This window comes from Podarcis vaucheri (assembly GCF_965113315.1).
Source record: "Podarcis vaucheri genome assembly, chromosome: 17".
Classification (NCBI taxonomy): Eukaryota; Metazoa; Chordata; class Lepidosauria; order Squamata; family Lacertidae; genus Podarcis; species Podarcis vaucheri.
This window is the reverse complement of record NC_138755.1, coordinates 34473584-34494870: the sequence shown is the minus strand read 5'-3', so window position 1 is coordinate 34494870 and position 21287 is coordinate 34473584. Positions and strand designations below refer to the sequence as shown.

The 21287-nt window shown below is 40.7% G+C and overlaps 1 protein-coding gene across 1 annotated transcript in view; it reads left to right on the top strand.

Moving 5' to 3' along the window:
- Nucleotides 1–21287, top strand: part of TNKS (tankyrase) — a 72081-nt gene that overhangs the window by 31085 nt on the left and 19709 nt on the right. Inside the window, exons 6-15 of the mRNA XM_082204592.1 lie at nt 3807–3901; nt 5304–5370; nt 6513–6699; nt 7546–7667; nt 9944–10035; nt 10130–10208; nt 14993–15164; nt 15452–15531; nt 16318–16463; nt 17038–17203. Coding sequence (XP_082060718.1) covers nt 3807–3901; nt 5304–5370; nt 6513–6699; nt 7546–7667; nt 9944–10035; nt 10130–10208; nt 14993–15164; nt 15452–15531; nt 16318–16463; nt 17038–17203 — 1206 coding nt within the window. The remainder of the gene's footprint in view (nt 1–3806; nt 3902–5303; nt 5371–6512; nt 6700–7545; nt 7668–9943; nt 10036–10129; nt 10209–14992; nt 15165–15451; nt 15532–16317; nt 16464–17037; nt 17204–21287) is intronic.

The following is a 21287-nucleotide window of genomic DNA, read 5'->3' as shown; positions in this document are numbered from 1 at the left end:
TGTAATGACACATGTAGTTTGAGAGACATCAACTGGCCCAAGGTCACCCAGTGAGTTTCAGGACTGATACAGCGACTGCACCATACTAGTTAGTTCAAGTTCAAATTCAGATATTAGAAGTCACTTGTTTTTCCTATTCACCATTTTATATACTGTACAAAGCCATTCTTTGTTTACAGGCTGTAAGTCTTAATTCTTGAGGGAAACAAACTCAAGTCCCCATTTTGGATTAGTTTCCCATTGTGTTTACATTTAACTACCATAAACAGGATTCTGGAAGACAATGTTTGCTTTAGTTTGGCTTTTAAATGATGATGCAATTGGAAAAGTTAATGGATTTCCACAAGAAGATTTTTCCGTTTTCCAAGCATTGTGTGTTTCTTACCCTTAAATACAAAGTAATTTGAGAAAGTTCACTCTTACTGGTTACCTACTGAAATGCAAACTGGAAGATTTTCGTCAAACCCAGCAATCGCATTCTGTATAACCACCCCAAATAACTTGCGCTAAAACTGCTTCCATTAGTCCCCAGATGACATCAATAAACTATTCTAAAGTCAGGAAGGAATCTTCATTTGTTTACGCAAAGATCTTAAAGGGGATCATTCACAATGCTGGAATACCTGTGGAAGTGATAGGCTCATTATGGTATGAGCAGAGGTGACATAATGGTTAGACTGAGTGTTCAACTAATACAAGGAAGATGCCGCTGAGCCATTCAGCTTACTGAGTGATCTTAGCCAGTCACCATCACACTGTGTGTGTGTGTATATATACCAACCTTCTTCAGTTCCATGAAAGAAAGATGGCATATAAATGTAAGACATACTAATACAAAAACAAAAAACAGCCTTTCAGTTTGAGCAAGGAAAAAGGTTCCTTTTGTCATTCTTGTGATGCTTAAGCCCTTCATTGTTTGTCTCATCTGTAAAGTAAAAAAAACCTGCTAATGTACATTCTTACAAAAGAGTGCCAATTTCTTACACTTTTCTTCAAAAGAGGAACCGTGATGCCAGTAAAACTCTAATCATTAAAGTTTCTTATGTAACCAAAAAAATAGTTAAATGTCTTCGAAGTCACCCTTTTTTCTTTTGGGGAGATATGTTAACAGGATTGTAAAGTAGGATGGTCCATTTTCCTTTTGAAAATGCAGGGTGGGAAAGCTGTTTTGCAAGGCTTATTAGGTACTAAATTACTTTAGACATAAGAGTTTGAAAAATCAAGTAATGCAGTGCATCACTTTGGAATGTTTTAGGTGTTCAATATTTGGAAGGAAGAGTTATAGGATTCCATAGATGGAAAAAAAGCAGTTTGTTTTCAGCTTCAACAATTCAGACTATAGTAATGTTTGTTTACCGTTTACCTATGGCCAGTCACCTCATGTTTACCCTTAAATGAAATAATGCTTAAGGCATTATATTTATCATTTTAAAAGGGCTGTGTTTAGGACGAAAACACTGTCCTTTTGCATTACATTGGTACTAGTTTCTTTGTACTGCAGGGGTCACCAACCTTTTTGAGCCCCTGGGTAGTCACACTGAGGTTGATGAGCAATGTGTGTTCTTAGGTGTAATATATTTGGTTACTTCTCTTATGGAGCTCCTGCCAGAATGTTTTTTTGCATCTGATTCTGATCCAGATTAGATGTGCTAGGATACCCAGTTTGCATCTATTAGAAACTGACTGGTGGTGTCGTGGTATAAACTCTTTACAATCAAAATACTTTCTCCCTTCTGCAGTTCTCTTTCCATAGGCAGAAATCTGTTTTCAACACCAAAGCTAAAAAGGCTACGATCGCCATATTTCCCTCCACAGAAGATGTCCACTCCAGGTTTTCTGGTGACCTGCTATTCCCTAAGAGCACCTCAGTTTCCCTACATGAAACCGGCAGGGAATCTTCATCCTTGGTGTTTATCTTTAAACAATTGGCTTAAAACTGTTTCCCCCTTTCTGGAGTGAGAAGTGAGGTGTGAGGGAGAGTCCTGCTCTGAGTGTACCTCTGCTGTAGATGCTGCCAAAGAGACTGGAGAAAAATTATGCTGAGATGAAGTCACAGGGAAGAGTGGCAGATGAAGGCAAATACAGAAATACAGAAGCAGGAGCTGGCGTGTAAATGTAACACAGCTGCCGGCAGGGAGAATGCTGACAATTTAAAGAAAAATAAATACCGTATGTTTTGCTCTATAAGACTCACTTTTTCCCTCCTAAAAAGTACAGTGGTGCCTCGCAAGACGAAATTAATCTGTTCCGCGAGTCTCTTCGTCTTGCAGTTTTTTTGTCTTGCGAAGCACGGCTATTAGCGGCTATTAACGGCTTAGCGGCTTTAAGAAAAAGGAAACAAACTCGCAAGAACTCGCAAGACTTTTTGTCTTGCGAAGCAAGCCCATAGGGAAATTCGTCTTGCAGAACGACTCAAAAAACGGAAAACTCTTTAGTCTAGCGAGTTTTTCGTCTTGCGGGGCACCACTGTAAGGGGAAATGTGTGTGCGTCTTATGGAGCGAATGCAGGCTGCGCAGCTATCCCAGAAGCCAGAACAGCAAGAGGGATTGCTGCTTTCACTGCGCAACGATCCCTCTTGCTGTTCTGGCTTCTGAGATTCAGAATATTTTCTTTCTTGTTTTCCTCCTCCAAAAACTAGGTGCATCTTGTGGTCTGGTGCATCTTATAGAGCAAAAAATACGGTAAATGCCAAAGGCTAGCACTGGTGACACTACAGAGCTTGCCCCAAGCATGCATGTGTTAGGGGGGCACAGAAGGAGCCTACACATGGCAGCTGCTCATTCTTAATTTCTTCAGTGCAGACATGCTAATCACTTGATGCACTTTCAGTGTGTGAAGAAGACTCCTGGGACTTAACCTGGCCAGAAACTATACCCTAATTCTGTTCACCAGATATAAACTCTTGCTTGCCATGGCAACTGTAATTGTACTTCCTGGTTGCTGAGAGGACCATGATGGGACAGCAGGGTCACTTAAACAGTCTAGGCTAATTTCCCCAAAGCTGGAATGCAAGAAGCGTTTTTCATTAATTTTGGGGAAGCTAGACTGATTTAACCTAGAGAATGCTAATTAAGTTGAGACTTGGATTTGGTATTTGCAGTCAGTGAGAGAAGTTGAAAGTAGGGCAACTAGGTTTAATCAGTTTGATCTGTTCAACAGATTAAATACCTTTTACATCAGTTTAAAAAAACTTGATCTCTTGGGTAGTGGTAGCTAGGTATGTCATTGGAAATATTCAGTCTGTTGATAAAATACATATAATGTTATATATAATGATGTTATAACAGGATCTGCGATGTAGCTTTTGAAACTAAACTTATAAACTTATCGAACATTTGTAAATGTTTTTTTCTGTCTAAGATGAAAGTAGCCAGTTTCTCTTTTGTTGTGAAAGAAAGCAAATGAACACACTCAAAATGGAGACTGTATTTTAATGGTTAAATAGCGGGTAGAGGAATCACTTTTGATAGATTAATAGGGAGCTACAGAGAAGGCAGTAGCCAGAAGAATTTTTTTAATCGACTGGGAAGAGAAAACAGAGGAGAGGGGTATATTATTGATGATACGTTTATCTCTATGCCCACTTCAAGTAGCTTATGCATGCAAGCTGTTCTGGTGTTTTGAGGCTGCTGCTCATGTGAGGTGGTTCCCATAGGAAATCTGTGCAGAACATAGAAGGTGCTTTGTAATTGCTCCCCAGCCAGAGTTGCCATTTCTGCCTGCAAATATCTGTCTGTGTGGAAACTTGCCTTACCCAAGGAAAGAGTCTTAATTTCATTCTTTTTGTTTCTGCCTTTTCTTACAGTCTACTCCGTTACATTTGGCTGCAGGATACAACAGAGTCCGGATAGTCCAGCTTTTGCTTCAGCATGGGGCTGATGTCCATGCGAAGGATAAGGGGTATGTAAGACAGTATAATGAACTCACTGGCTTTTTTAGTGCTCATAAAGCAGGTGGATACTAGTGAAAGGGCCTCTTAAATAGTGGTACCTAACAAAGGCTGGGAGGGAAGCGGGTGGCACTGTGGGTTAAACCACTGAGCCTAGGTCTTGCCGATCAGAAGGTTGGCGGTTCGAATCCCCGCAACAGGGTGAGCTCCCGTTGCTTGGTCCCTCTCCTGCCAACCTAGCAGTTCGAAAGCACGTCAAAGTGCAAGTAGATAAATAGGTACCGCTCCGGCGGGAAGGTAAACAGTGTTTCCGTGCGCTGCTCTGGTTTGCCAGAAGCGGCTTAGTCATGCTGGCCGCATGACCCGGAAACTGTACGCTGGCTCCCTCGGCCAGTAAAGTGAGATGAGCGCCGCAACCCCAGAGTCGGTCACGACTGGACCTAATGGTCAGGGGTCCCTTTACCTTTTTAACAAAGGCTTATCCTTTGGGCAACAGTAAAACCTTGATTATTCTCCCAAGCATTTCAAATCTTGTAGATGTTACAATGATGTACATTTGGAGTAAAGTTTTGAGATCACAGAATTGATTAAGTATCACACGCTGCAGCTCCCCCCCCCCCGCCCAATGGCATAGAGCGGTGGTTTTCAAACTGCATTCTGGGGGAGGTGTAGTGGTTCCTCGACAGATATGTCTGTGTGGAAAGTGAAGGGAGATAAACGACAATGCTGTAGAGTAATTCAGAAATATCTTAAGACTTTTTCACATTTCCTACTGCATTTTTTTCTAGTGTGGTCGGGGTGTTTGCACGCCATATTTTTATTTGTCACACCTTTACAAATTAGTCTGTTAGATTATTGTAACAATTTTCTGTTCTTCTAAAGCTTTCCTTTGTGCTCTGACCTCATTTTTGCATTCAGGAATATATATATTTTTAAGCTCCTCTTCCCTTGCTTGTGAAGTAGTCGGAACCTTTGTACAAAGGCAAGGAAGAGGCGCATTTCAAATGCTGGAATAAGATATAGCAAAGTGCTTTAAAAAGTGGCTTGCACATAGGGCTCAGAAAGGATTTTAAAAGTTGGCCTTGTGGAACAGCTGCTGTGCTGCCTCTCTGGATGAGTTCAAGCAATCTTCTCATCTGTGCATCAGAATTCCCATTTGTGCAGGCCTGAATCATGTGACTGATACCCTGTATGAAACTGGGCAGTGCAGTGTTGCTTTTGTTACATGCTCAGATTTTCATAAAATCCTGCACCTGGCTAGAATCTGTGACCAAGCATCTGTTTGAATAATAGTGTTATTGAGGTTAAACTACATTTTACATCTTTAAATGTCTCTCTTGCTGCAGCCAATTTGGTTCTAAGTTGCCTATTAACTTTTTAGGTAATGTAATTTTAATGCTTTATTTATTGCAGTGGACTTGTGCCCCTCCACAATGCATGTTCCTATGGACATTATGAAGTTACAGAACTGCTGTTGAAGGTAACGTTAAAGAGAAATAATTCTTTAATGTTACGTAATTAATTGAAGGAAATAATTAACATGTAGTGTGCTGTCGTGTTTACTGTTTGTGTGTTGTTCTTTATTGTATGGTTATTTGTATTTCTAAATTAAATTGTGTAAGCAGCCTTGCAGACCCCGTGAACTAAACATGGCAATAGCAATATAAATGTCCTTAGCTGCTGTACAGAATATGTATGGAAATATGGTATGGCTTGTGGGGGTCTTTCTGTGTGGTCAAACAAACGAAAGAACAATGTTTGAGGGACACACATTTCTCATCAATGAGGCCATTTTTCAAACAGTAGCATATGACTAACTGAATTTGTGTGTGATTGTGACATATTTGTGATTGAAATGTCACACCTCTGAAGAATACGCTGTAACAATTAGGTGTTATGCCATCCATAATATGTAAATTTGCTAAATCAACGGGGCCGCTTTAGCTGAAGTCCATAATATTTTCTATTATGCCATCTTATTAAAAACTAAGGGAAAATAACAGACCTGGTCCACATTCCACACATAGGAGAGTATTTTCCCCATATTACAGAAACCGGGTTACATCTAGCTAAATTATTACGTGATTGGAATGACTTCTGCTCACACAATTGAACTATTCCTTCTATGCCCCACTGCCACATATGTATGTGTTCCAGAGGGTTTGGGAAACACCCCAAACAGATTTGGAGGGTTGGAGGAGGAAGTTCTGTTGTGTAAGTGGAAGTCATGTAATAATTTAAGTTAGATACAACCTATTACTTGCCCCAAGCAAACCACTGTTTGTGGCTGATTCGAGATTCAAAATAGGACGTTTTTTACCTTCTATGCTACACCAAGTCTTACTGAAACTGACTTTTTTTAAAAAAACAAAACAAAACTCCGTAATCTCATATTCTGAGAGACTCTGGGCTTTCATTAAACATTTGTAAGCAGCAAACCTGGAGCACATTCTTTCTATCAAGTGCATATTATTTGAACATGTATTAAAATATCAATTCATTATAATCAAAGTTTTCATTAGATAACACCTATTCTGTTTAGCACTGAAAGTTAACTGTGGTACTGACACTACATACAGGTACTGACCTGTACAATTTAACTCTTATTCTTTCCTTACTTAGCATGGTGCCTGTGTTAATGCGATGGATCTTTGGCAGTTTACTCCATTACATGAAGCCGCTTCTAAGAATCGTGTGGAAGTTTGTTCTTTGTTACTCAGCCATGGTGCAGATCCAACGTTGGTCAACTGTCATGGAAAGAGTGCTGTTGACATGGCCCCAACGCCTGAGCTGAAAGAGAGGCTTACCTGTAGGTATCACGGGGGTGCAAAATACTGTATTTCACATCTAGAAAGGGCTCTTTGTGCTCTACGGAGTGTGATATTGATCACAGAATTCAGCTCCCTGTAAACCTCAACTTTTTTTTTTATTAAAGCAAAGATGGTTGCAAAGCATTTTGATGTGGGCATTTCTGGTGAAATCTCAGAGGGATTGCTGTGTAACATTTTGAGCAGTCATAGGGTAGGGTTTCAATGCCTGGGGTTCCTTCGCATCCCGCATCATGACCAGCAGAAGCAGAATGTTTGTTTGAAATAATGAAAATTATGTAATAAATTATGCAAACTGAGAATAATCATGCTAGTTGCTTGTGTAATATTTACTTAATTACTTTATTACTGCCCTTATAATATCTGCTTCATATGTGTTAATAGATTTCGCTATTGTCACAAAATTTGGGTCACTTTGGGACAACATTCTAATTTATTTCAGGCATTAAAAGTCAGTTCAGAAACTTTTCCCTGCAAACTTTTTCTTGTTAATCTTCTCTTATCAACATATTTGGCAGATCAGAAGTGTGTGTGTGTGTGTGTGTGTGTGTGTGTGTGTAAAGTCCTTTAGGCAGCATTTATACAAGTCACTGAGCATCTAAACTAATTTTGCATTTATACTGAGTAGCATTGAAATAGAAACCCCCCTTTTACCTCTCAGCCCAAGAATGTTATTTTGTCTTCACAATCTTCACTTGAGAGAACGCAATAGGACAGTTCTTGGTGAACTATGTGGAATTATATTGTCCCTCTTAACTGTTGTTTGGCTTTTCTAAGCTAATGCTGTATAATTCTGACAGTCATGAATATTGTTTATTCCCCTGCAGATGAATTCAAAGGACATTCCTTACTACAAGCAGCAAGAGAAGCTGACTTAGCCAAAGTAAAGAAGACACTTGCCTTGGAGGTCATTAATTTCAAGCAGCCACAGTCCCATGAGACAGCACTGGTGAGATCATAAGTCACTCTGCTTGCTTTAGGCAGCATGTAAGGTTTTGTATACATAATTGTGGCTGAAGTTATCCCATTGTTAAGACTGGCGTTTTCAAGGTAAATCTAGTTCAGCCCATCACATATCTAATGTTGCTTGACCTGCCAGTGACTTAATGCTGAGCTAAGGAAGCATCTTCTTTCATGTTGACACCATTTTAGCAGGGATCTGAGAATTCTGCCATTCAAAATTAAATGTTTTTCAGTTGGCTGCTTTGAAATGAATAGTTTGATCCCTCAGCACATCATGTATTTTTGCAACTGTAATTGCTTCAGCAGCTTTCAAAATCAGCTAGAGTAAAAAAAAAGAAAAAGGTTGCGTATCTGTAGGCAGGATGGCACAAGATGTAGCCTATGCTGTGAGAGGCAAGGGAGGCAAACAAACCAACTAATTTAGCTCCTCCCACAAAGTGTGGATAACCTGCCTGTCTCCACTAAACAGCCCTTAACGTCTGGAATTTATTTAGTGGCCCAGCCATATCAAGTGGTGTGGTAAGGCAATTAGTGTGGTGTGAACTACAAAGCCTCTTACACATTTAACCCAAATTTAGATTTTGTAAAAGGTTTTGTAAGGCGGCAATGTAAAAAATAATCATGAAGGTCTTTATTCAACAATAATGATTTGAAACAGTTTGAGCAAAGAAGATAAAATGAAAAGAAATAGGAAAACATGTTCATCTAAACCTAGTCTAGATTGTTTCCCTACCCAAGTTGATACTTTCATCAGGCAGTGTCCATCTCTCTCATTGTTCAGCATCTTCTGTTCCTGGAATCTGGATGTGTAGCTGTCCTTTAGCTTCCTTCTTTTGAGTCCAGCTCTTTCCTATTTCACCAGCACTGTGTCTTTCTAAACTCCATTTGCTAGCTTTACTTACACGCATTATTTCAGGTGACCAATCAGAAGGGCAGTAGAATTCTGCTTGAGATTCTCTTTTTCATAATTTCATCTTATTCATGTTTAGGTTTCATTTGCACCTCACGTGTTTGCTTCATGCAGTGAACTTCTGACCTGCCTGGTTATAGAACAGAGAGCGAAAAGCAGCCATTTTATAACCCAAAAACAATAGACAAAATGGTTGAAACAGTTTCATACTTCCACAGTTGGAAAGACACGACTGTAGAGCGCCAGTTCAAATATATCATAGTACGTCCTCTAACAGTGATCATGCTGAGGTTAAGATGAGGGATCATACTGTCCCGCTCACCAGCCCCTCCTCATTGGTGCTCGAATTCCCTTGCCACTGTTTGCTGTGATTAAGGGCTACGTTTGCATAACCAAAGAAGTGTGTGATCTTATAACCTAGGGGTAATGAATCTGTAGCCCTCCCGATAAAGTTAGACTTCCACCAGCCACAGCCAGCATGGCCAGTGGTCAGGAATGATGGAGTTGCAGTTCAGGTGGCAGAACTCAAGGTGCACCCTCCCTCAATATCAGAGAAGTACTTGCGAAGGCTTCCGCGTTCTGATAAGATCTTGCAAGATCTTGCTGGAAGCCACAGCTACACAACCCCAATAAGTGAGACTTTGGCGGGGGGACGCATGGCACCTTCCTGTTTTGGCTCAGGTGGCAAAACGCAGTGGGCCGCCCCTGCCAATCTCTGGGATACGTAAAACCTATCCCAGAACATCTTGTGCTTTCTATTATAGTTTTGTACTAAATACATATGGAGTAGAAGCAACAGTTCATGTTTACTCCAGGGAAGTGGAAAACGATTGATGCCCCCAAAATTATTGCATTACACCTCAGCACACACACGCCCCAAAGCTGTTAGAGGTTCTAAGTGCACTTTTTGCACTTATACTAAGATTTTCACATGAGAACAAGTTCAAAATATGATAGTACAGTATGTGCACAATATTTTATATATTACCTGGCGTCCACAGAAAGGATACATGCATATGGAACTATGGACATTTCTGGAGCTCTGCTTGTCAATTTGTCGTGGCGGTTCCTACAGACAAGGCAAGCCGTGACTCCATTTAAGTAGCAGATTGCATCTTCGGCACAGGGAATTACTCTGGCGCATGAAGGGCTACTTGAACTTCAATCACTTGCATACAGTTCCATTTTGAATCCCTGACCCAGTCCTGCATCCTAAGAAGCAAATTCCTTGTTGTACACTATTACGATTTATGCAGGTTAACTGCAGCCTTCTCATCTTGTATTTCCAGCATGTCCTTCAGTTTTGATTTCCAACCCTTGGCTTAAGTTTTCCTACATTTCCTTTTTTGCAGCACTGTGCTGTGGCTTCTCTTCACCCCAAACGGAAGCAAGTCACTGAGTTACTGCTTCGGAAAGGAGCGAACGTCAATGAGAAGAATAAAGAGTATGTTTTCTTCTTTAAAACAGCAACGTTTGTGTTTAGATGAAATGGACGCATTCTGAAACTTATTTATTTGTATCTTTCTTTTCCAAACTAGTTTCATGACACCTTTGCATTTTGCTGCTGAACGAGCTCACAACGATGTTATGGAAGTTCTTCATAAACACGGAGCAAAGGTAAATATTGGACTATTCCTAATTTTCCACACACTGTATTATACCTGTGGTCTTGTGTGCTAGTCCTACAAATGTGAAAAATTAGGGAAACATTTACTCTGATATTTATTTGTGGTTCTGTGGAAACAGTGGGGGTTCAACTCTTTGCCTCTTTTCACCCAAACAAATGTACTCGTTACATTTTCATTGATACTAACTTTGATAGTTGGAAGTAATTATTTGCACACTTTTCCTTTCCAGACATCTGAACAGAAGTCTGGGTCCGCTAGCATGAGGTTTTGGAAGAAGCTTGTTTGTCATAAGTTCTTTGACTTTGTAATCTCTGCTTGATACGGTCCTGGTAAAAGTCTGCCTTGGCTTTGAAGAATTTACCGGGATAAAATGTTCTCCTTGTATAATTTCCTGCCAAGCTTTTAAAGATTCAATTTGGATGAGAGCTTTGATATTAGACAGGAAATCATAGGGTGCTTTCACATCTGAGGTCTGCAGCTCAGACCATGATAATACTGAATATTATGGAATAAGAAGAACTGCAATATGCCTTTTTTTCAGCACACCTGTTAACTATCTCTGCACTGAACCATCACAGCTACATTTTGCCCATTTAATTGTTTGGCACTAATGTCCTAGCTGCAGCTGGGCCACAAAACTTGTAATCTACCCACTTTTGTCTAAATTTACATCTTTTTGTTCCAACCAACCAGTGTATAATCAAATAAAAATGCTAATTCAAATTGCTCTTGATATCCAGAGTGCTTGGGTGCATGTAATGTTTACATATTTTTCAAAGATAAAATAATGTTTTTCAAAGCCTATTGGGTAAATTGTTGTCACTGCGGCTCTTTCATTAGCTGTCCTTTTCAAGTTCCTTTTTCTGTTTCTTTAAAACACAGAGGTGCAATTTCATAAATTAATGTATAAATGTTGTTACATGTACTTCTTTCTTACTTGAGTATAGACTTGTTAGATTCTTGCTAGTTTAACTTGTTTTATGTCTTCTTTAAAGTGCAAGTTTCAAGACGGCTTATAAACTGAGGATTTCATATATGTTGCCAGGGGTCCCCAACCTGTGGCCCATGAGATTTGTTCAATTGGCACGCTGCATGTCCACATTCATATTGATTTTTAATTGTATTCTATTGCTTCTTTTATTTCTTGTATTGTACCACATTTTGAATTTCTGCGGCATTCAGAATGTAATACAATATAGGAAATAAAAGAAGCCATAAAAATACAAATAAAGATCATACAGCATCTAGCATCGTGCATTACAATTTCCATAACAGGTAAAAAAAACCCCTTTAAGTTGCCCACCAAGACAATCAGTAATTTTCGTGGTCCATGGGCAGGAAAATCCTGGGAATCACTGAACTCCTGAATGGTGAATTATACTTCTGATTCTGTGTGTTTGGGGTTCTTCAGAGTCTTTTCTGGAAATATGGTGACACGAGCCATACTTTTGGCTGAGGTATGGTCAGTTTATTATTTGAGAGTATTAAATAGAGAAGTTCAGATAAAGAGATCTTGGGTGCAGTTCTCAAGTGGTTGTCTTGCTGGCACAGGCGAATGAAGCCTCTAAGGCCTAAGGGTACCAAGGCTTCAGGAAGCTGGAAAGCCCCATAGCTTTGCAATAAGTACCAGGCCTTGCAATAGTAGCAATAGTGACTCCTATTCTTAAATTGGTGGGTCCAGATTTGCAGTTCTTAAGTGCAACCTTTGAGGTTTCTTGATGGCTGTTGTATGGCCTGGATTGAGGGGACCTTGAGTGTGGAGGAGGGGAAGAGAGAGAGTTTATGGTTTGCATTCAAACCCCCAAACAGTTAAGTATATCTTCTTTATTATATCTTATTAGAGAGATATAACATATATCAACAATTCTTCAATTATGTCAGACAGATGCGTTTTAATTTAGGAATCTATTATATAGAAGTGCTATTCTCCAGACCTCTGTTTCTGTATTTGTTCCAAGCACTTTTAATAGGATCATAAAATACAGTGATATACAGAATCGTGAATGTGTAGTGTGTTATGTTCCAGAATTTTGAACCAGCTGTTACCTTTTTTCTGTGGGGAAACATTTTAGAGAAGAGCCTTTGCGCTCACTGAAATGGCAAAATTGTTTACTCAGGCTGCTAATTAAATGACTTCCCCAAATTGCCATCTAATAAAATTTCAGAAGTGGGGATTCTGTTTGTTGATTAAAATACTGTATCTGGCCAGTGGGTTACAGGAAAATGAGATTATTTGAGTAACAGTGTCTTTTGAACCCAGTAAAGAAGCCTTCACCCACAGCTCCTACCCATACACTGGAGAAAATAGATGAGAAATGTACGTCCAAATGTTCTGCCTTTCCATCCTCTACCTCTAGGAAGTAAGGATTTAGGAAACACTGAGAATTCGAAACTGGAAGGAAATCAGTAATAAGAGGCCCTGTCAAAATAGTCTTCAGTTGCTGAGCTATTACAGATGATTGGCAGAACATAGGACAGTTATAGGTGCGAGTGCTGCATTGCAACACAGGAGCAGTAAGAAGTGCTGAAGTAAAAAATAATTGCTCGTTGAACAATGACATACATTCATGTTGACTTTCAGTAACATTTCACATAGGGAAGGGACTTGGATGTAGTGAAAATAATTCATTCCAATGGCAAACTCTTGCTTGATAGACCTGGGCAACATGACTTTGAAAATGATGTTAGCATTGCTTATTTTAGCAGGTTTAAAACATGTGACTATCAGGTCTGCGCTGATGTCTGTCTGGTGGAGCTGATAGACCTGTCACTTTGTAAGCTGAAAGAGCTCTTCACAGTCTGCAGGGCAATTCATCACTGCATCAACATAATGTGCACAACAACAATCAATGTGACTGCCACAGTTTTTTGGGGAGGGGTTGGTGTAGCTTTAGCGAGCAGTGTAACTTTTAAGTGTATATATCCTTGGGAAACCAGCAGTGGGCTGATGAATGAAGCTTTCATTCCATACCAGGCAAAATAGTCGTTTTAGTATGTTAGCTCTCAGCCAGTTTACTTAGGTCAGTTGGAATTTTGGTGAACTACAGATTTTGAAATTTGCAGGGTGCTGAATTGATATGTTTTTTTTTGTTTTGCTTGATATAAATTTAATATGGAGGAACCAGATACTTCAGGCAAGAAATTTGGGTCTGCATGGTGAGGGCCTTCTGGCCAGGGTCTCTAAGAAGCCACCTCTACCTACACTTGGGGAACATGGAGCTATCAATTTAGCTCTCATTTTCCATAAATGAGGAACGCAGTGTGTGCTGGTTAGGACAGACAGTATGGCAGCTAAAATGCATATGTCACAGGCAGAGAGGTAGTTGATCAAAATCAGTCCTGAAGGAAGGAAACTATTCTCTTATGTAAACACCCATCTGCCCACAAGGGCAAAAACACTGGAAAAGGTTCATTTTTAACCTTCATCCAGATTAGCTTGGTTAACCCCAGTGGAGTAAGCCTTTAACCCAAAGATATTTGATCAGATCTGATTCAGTTCTGAGGACTGATCATGTGTCTTTTTGCCTCTTCTTCCAACAAGACGTTGTTGAGGTTCAGCATAAGTTTTCAGGTAGGAAGAGAACCAGTTGATGCCCTAAAGGCAGATTAGCCATGCTGTTAACTTTGTACTTCCCTGCCATAACCTCTTCTTCCAAGAGTAATCTGGAAAATCAGGTATAAGTGTTAATTGGCCCAAGATTGCTAGCTATAACACCTCCGATACCATGAGAGAGCTTGACAACTCAAAGGCAGTTTTGCAGGATGTGTCCTTATTCACATAGCTGGGATGATGTCAAATGGTTCATCGCTGTTTGATTTCTGACCCTGGATGCACTGCAATTTCACATTCTTGTGCTTGTTGCCCTCCCCTTGAGAAATTCTGAATTTACCTGTGAAGTTCTGCTCTTCTCAAGGGAAGCATGCTAGCCAAACCCACCCTTAGTAAATCTGTTCCTACATACAGAGGTCCGTATATTATAGCCAGACGTGTATGCCTAGAGGGGAGAATCAATTACCTACAGGGATCCCCTTTCTGACCCTGTGCTTAAGTTCCCTTGATATCTGGGCAAATTGTTCATCCTAAGTGGTAGGAGAGCTGAGAGTTGGGTTATGTGTGTTGATTGAAGAATATTCAGCAACTCGAGTTAGTGTTTTGCTACGTACTACTGTATGTACTATGCTTTGATCTGCTCTTCAGTTTCCCCCCCTTTTCTCAGCCAGACAGGTTCTTGTACTCTCAGATTGATTATTTTGACTACAGGGGAGAGTCCTCCCTCTAGGCACAAAAATGGAGACTGGTCTGTCAGAGCAAAACCCTATTTAAATGCTAGCTGCCCCCTTTCTCTCCCAAAACACATTTTCACATACAAATCCAGCATTTATGTTTCCATTTGTTACAGTAACTGGATATTATTTAATTTGTCAGCAGAATCGGAAAGCATGTATTTATTTTACAGTTAAATAAATGTGCTTATTGTACATTTAAATTTATGGTAGCCCCATTAATTTTTTTTACCTTGGTAACAATTTCCGTTAATCACCTACTTCATATGAAATAAATGTGCCTTCAAAGTAACGTGGAAGGACTTAATTGATCCTTTATTGTCCTGCTGTGTTACTGTTTAAACACAGCAGGAGGGGTAATAAAATTAGTGTCTTGTAGTCTTGGTTAACTTTTTCCCTTCCATCCACAGATTGTGAGGTAAGGTAGATTGTAAAGCATTTATAAGCTCTGTTTGGGTTAAGCACATGTATATACATTTCCCCCCTCAGATGAATGCACTAGACACACTTGGACAAACGGCTTTGCATAGGGCTGCTATGGCAGGTCACCTGCAGACATGTCGCCTCCTGCTGAATTATGGTTCGGACCCCTCCATCATCTCCTTACAAGGTTTTACAGCAGCGCAGATGGGCAACGAAGCAGTGCAGCAGATACTGAATGGTGGGTGTTCTTTCAGACGATAATGATAACCAATGATGTGCATTTGTAATTTGCAGGAAAGGCTGATTGGTTCTTATTTTAATTAAAATAAAATTGCTTTGCAAATGAGGCTCAAGGCAGCGACTGAAAAGGATAAACAAAATTACACACTGAAACAATGTGACTCTATTTACAATGACTGTGCTCTACCAACTGAACTGGAACGTCCTGGTTTGTAGTTCATATTTTTGCTTAAAAGTTGTTTCTATGAATTCAACCTGTTTATAATTTTTTTGTCTCTTGTGTAGAGAGCACTCCTGTACATACATCTGATGTGGATTACAGACTGTTGGAAGCCTCTAAAGCTGGAGACTTGGAAACTGTGAAGGTAGGTTGGAGCAAATAACACCCAGTGTGTTCCTGTATACGGTGGTACCTTGGTTTAAGAACAGTCCTGTTTATGAACAATTCGGTTTACGAACTCTGCAAAACCTGAAGTAGTGTCCAGGTTTGCGAACTTTACCTTGGTCTAAGAACGGAATCTGAATGGTGGAAGGGCGGCGGGAGGCCTCATTATGGAAGGTTTAAGAATGGACTTCCAGAACGGATTAAGTTCGTAAACCGAGGTACCACTGTGTTACTGTCATTGCTTCTGTGATCTGCCTAAAAAGATAGGAAGTATTTGGCACTATCAAAATCAGCCCTACCTTTTGTGTGTGATGATTCCCTTTTGGGTGCATTATAATGCTGCTTGCTGGTGGGCAGGTGCGTTTGACTGCTTTAGAATCAGTGGGATTAAATCAATCACAATTGCAAATAGAGCACAGTAAGACCGTTATGACCGCAGACCAGCTTGGATGTCACGATAAACCCATGGCTTATTGTGAGTAGACTTAAAAACCCTGTCTTACTCAAAAACGTTTTGAATTGGTGTTCTTTATTGCAAGAGAGTCACTTCATGGTTTAAAATTTAAATAAGCAATTCAAGAATTTGCATCTGTAAGGCAGGACATGGCAGTAGCCACTGAGGCAAAAAAAGAAAAGAAAAGAAAAAGATAAGCAGCAGCAATGAAACCTCTCATTTTTACACTTTGAGAAGGTGGTAACTGCTTGAAAAGGTCTCTTTCACGAGTTTCTTTATGGATGTTTTTCCTTTTCAATTTTCATTTCACAGCAACTTTGCAGTCCTCAGAATGTGAACTGCAGAGATTTGGAGGGGCGTCATTCAACCCCATTGCACTTCGCTGCAGGTTATAACCGAGTGTCAGTCGTGGAGTACTTGCTTCATCACGGAGCGGATGTGCATGCAAAGGATAAAGGGTAACCTGGGATTCAATTTACGGTTTTGTGTGTGAATAGAATAGCTTCTTGCTTTCCAAGTCCTTTTGCTTCTGTGCTTTTCAGTACCTTATTATTCAGCTGTATGGCCACAGTCCAGAGGTTCTATTTATATGCTCCGGTTTTGCAGCCAACAAAGGCAAACTCTTGATTAAATTTCAACCTGTTGGCCCCATCCACTGCTGCCAGATGCTGGTTTTTTTGGACGAAGATTTCTGCTCCTGGATCTCATGAGGAAAAGGGGTTGCGTTTCATCAGTGTTCTGATTATACCTGTCTGTGGACAAATGCCGGCTCCCTCAACCTGAAAAGCGAGATGAGCGACGTACCACATAGTCGCCTTTGACTGGACTTAACCGACCAGGGGCCATTTACCTATTTTACCTTTACCTTTTTACTAAATGTATATAATTTTTAAGGTTTGGAGGTCCATCACTTGTAAGAGACAGTTGATGTCATCATTTGGAATTCTGATTTATCTTGAAGGATAACTACAATTTTTACTTACTTCTAGATCCTGACATGTTAAAAGCTGACATGTTTCTTTCTTTGATTAGTGGCTTAGTGCCCCTCCACAATGCCTGTTCATATGGACACTACGAAGTGGCAGAGTTATTGGTGAGACACGGGGCATCTGTCAACGTCGCAGATCTGTGGAAGTTCACACCGCTACATGAAGCAGCAGCAAAGGGGAAATATGAAATCTGCAAGCTCCTTTTAAAAGTATGCAACTTAAAATTTCTTTAGACTTTTGAAGATGGGAGAAAGAGCTGAGTAACAGCAGGGCTTTATTTTTTAAGAAATGGGGATCAGCTTCAACATCTAGCCTGACGATGAGTTCTAGAGAACGTGCTTACCAGTTATGACATTTTGTCTGTTCTAATCAAATTTCAAAATCCAACTGGATTTTGAAATTTTCCGACTATTGAATTTTCTTCTAGTAAAGCGCCTTCATCTAATGGAACCTGTGGAACATGGTACCACATGCAGTGTTTCTGAGCTAGACAATAGGTCAGTTGGTAGAACATGAGCCTCTTAATCTGAGGGTTGCCCACATGTTGGGCAAAAGATTCCTGCATTGCAGGGGGTAGGGCTGGGCAATACCAACTTTGCAACATCGTGGTGTGTCGCCAGCCAAACATTGTGGTTGGTTTTTTTAAAATAATATTTTATTAGGTTTTAACAATAGAAAAGTTTGGAAAAATACAAAAACGAAAAAGATACAAAATTACAGACATTGAACACAAAAAAGAAAAAGAAAAAACACATATAAAAGAAGACAAAAATTCCCTCTTTCTTAATTTCTCATCTTTAGTTAACTTATTTTCCTGACTTCCTCACGTCTCCCATTTTTGTATCCCTTTTAAAAATTGGTTCAGCATGTCCTATTAGTTTATCTATTATTAATCCAATCTTACATTTTACCTTGTTGCTAGAACCCCTGCAATTCATTTCAATGTCATCAGCATTCAAAAATTTTACAATATTTCTGCAAATAAGTTTTAAATTTCCTCCAATCTTCTTCCACCAACTCTTCTCCCTGGTCTCGGATTCTGCCAGTCATTGTGGTTTGGCGATATACCGCAACATTGAAAAAACAAGATGCATTGGCCTCTGCCCACGAGACACTGGGTGAAACTGCCCCAGCTCTCACCTTGAAAGCTGAGGCGGTTTCATCCAGGCTGGTGGGCTGGAACATTCCCCACCCCAGCTGAGACAGCCCCAGTGCTCTCCCGGCTTGACCGTGAGTGGGCGGAGCACCAGAGCTCCTTTAACTGCTTGCTGTGGGGAGTGGCAACCGTGTTCCTCTCCCCCCAAGCAGTTTCACAGAGCCCCCACTCCACCGCCGACTTGCGGGAGCCAGCGCAGGACTGAGGGCTCCTTTAACTGCTCGACTGAGGCAAGGGCAGCTGCACACTCTACAGTTGAGCAGTTTAAAGATGCAGAAGGGAGAAACAAGGTGTATCGACACCTCACCGGTACAGCTTGTTTCTCCCTCTCCATCATATGAGGGCAGAGTGGGATGGCGGTTTCACCAGCGATATATCACTGCGTGAAACCAACATTGCGGTCTGTTCCTCGTACTGCTCCTGGGCGATATATTGATAAATCACCCAGGCCTACCAGGGGGTTGGACTAGATGACCCTTGTGGTCTCTTCCAACTCGAGGATTTTATGATTTCGTGATTCTATGAAAATGATAATTAAAATTATCAATTACAAAATTAAAATTACATAATGAATACAATTGTATTTTTACTTATAGGTTAGACATGGTACTCTTTTTTCAGATTTACAGGCAGGGCCCCCCCCCATTTATGTGGGGGTTACATTCCAAGGCCCTGTGCACATTGATGAAATCGCACATAATTGAAACCCATTGAAAAAGCCTGCAAACACCCCAATTCACCCGGATCCTCTACCGTTTCACTCATTTCGTGATGGTTCAGTGGCGTCTTTATGATGTTTCCGGGTCACTTCTGGGTTCAGCGCAGTGCGTGTATACACAGTCACGCGCACATGGGGCTGCCTGTATAGTATCTCTGCAAACTGGCATACCTTTGCAAATAAAATCAGTAGTTTGTATGTGCAGCATGCCATGGAAAAATCTGAACTCATATTTCCTGGTTTCTAATTCATTGAATGTTAGCTGCAAGAATTAGGACAAATTGTTAGAAGTAAATCTGTTGGGGTCAGAGAGGCAGCACATTAAATTTCTAAATGTAGTATTTGTGTTTATGCTCTTAACAGAAGTGGTTCCTTCTACAACTTAGTTGCATTTTTCTCCCTTTCTTCCCCCTCACCCTCCTTTATCTGATAAAGGTCATGTATCACTCAAATTGCCACCATTGTGAAAACAATTTGAGTCCCTAACGGATGTTTCATAGGTTTGACTCTGGACTTAAAAGGAAATTGCTCTTTATGTATGCAGAAAGATATGCATTGCATCAAAGCCTTCCCTACAGACTGCATAAAATGTTAAAATTTCCTTTTGGGAAACTTACTGTCACAACTTCACTGTATTAAAGTGAGCATGTGCAAGTCCGCCATTTTGCTTCAAATGGTTTCCAAGATAAGCATCACTTTTCTCCCACTTGTCTCTTGTGGGAAGCCATTTGAAGCTTGTCCAAGCATTTTTAAAATGTTCAAAGCATAGACTCTCTATTTGCTGGATTCTCTGCCTTGAGAACAATTGGAACAATCGTTTAATCCAGACCACCATTTTGATTCCAACAGTGGTCATCCATATTATTCTGGGGAGCTTAAAGAAGGGCACTAATACCCCTTCTCTAGTTTTTTCTCAGCAAAGAAAGGGGTGTCACCCCCCCCTGCACCAGTTATATAGTATTGCTGGATTGCTGACGATGTGAATGGGTTTTACATCTTTCTGTTACCCCCACAGCTTGTGGAAGAGCAGATTTAGGTGCTCATAATGAACATCTGTTTGGGGCTATTTTTGCAGGAGGAATTTTGCAATCTATTTTTGCAGGAGGAACCAGCTTAGTGGGGGAGGGAGTGTCCCTTCCTGTTCCTCCTCCATCAAATTATCAAGATAATTATTTACAATGTGAAGTTGTGCCTGCAGCTGTCAACATCTACTTCTGCACTGCTGTGAAGCAATTTCAGGGCAAGGGCAGGATTTTCTCTTTGAAAAATCACAACACCTGTAGTCAGACTTGTGGCTAACTGATTAATATTCTTTCATGGGCTTCTCACAGTTTCCATGGTATCAGCATTTCTGTTCCGGAAAGTCTCTACCCACAAGCCATTATTTTTTTGTATTTTTAAAGGAACGTCTTCAGGAAGGTAGTATGAAAATTATAAAATCTGCTTTTACTACTGGGCCTATTTGATGAGACTTGATAATTTTAAAGAAGAAGCAACCAAAATAATTACAAACCTTTTCTTCCTTTCTCTTTCCTCCTTCCTTTTCTTTGAGTTATATGTGGAACAAACCATTTAGTGAAGATATTCATCTTGTAAGGACTCATAGCATAATGCTATTTTCCTGAAATGGTGGGGGGATATCCGTGTTTGGGTTGCACCTCCCACTCACTTCAGAAGGCAGGGCTATGTAATTTACCTTGCACGAGAGAGAGAGCACCCCTCCCAGTTTTCAGTCCTGCCTACTCCTGGAGACAGGCTCAGGCAATGTTTGTAGCTTCCGCCATTTTCTATTTCTGATTTTATTCTGTTTGCCTTGCCTTCCTCCCAGCTAGTCTGACTTGCCCTGAGAAGAGGGATTGGGGGGGGGGTCTTGGCTTGGAGATCTCCCTGAGAGGCAATATAGAAAGACATCAGGGCATCTTATCACCAGAAAGATGATAAAAGGTAAAGGGACCCCTGACCATTAGGTCCAGTTGTGACCGACTCTGGGGTTGCGGCGCTCATCTCGCTTTATTGGCCGAGGGAGCCGGCGTACAGCTTCTGGGTCATGTGGCCAGCATGACTAAGCCGCTTCTGGCGAACCAGAGCAGCGCACGGAAACGCCGTTTACCTTCCCACCAGAGTGGTACCTATTTATCTACTTGCACTTTGACGTGCTTTTGAACTTGCTAGGTTGGCAGGAGCAGGGACCGAGCAACGGGAGCTCACTCTGTCGCGGGGATTCGAACCGCCACCCTTCTGATCGGCAAGTCCTAGGCTCTGTGGTTTAACCCACAGCGCCACCCGCGTCCCTGTAGAAAGATGATAGACCAGTGCTGTTGTTAGACTTGTCCAAAGATCGATTTGAAAGAGCATTATAAAATTGCTGCCAGAGCTTTGGCTTGTCATCAACTGCTCAGGGGACAAAGCTCTCCCAACT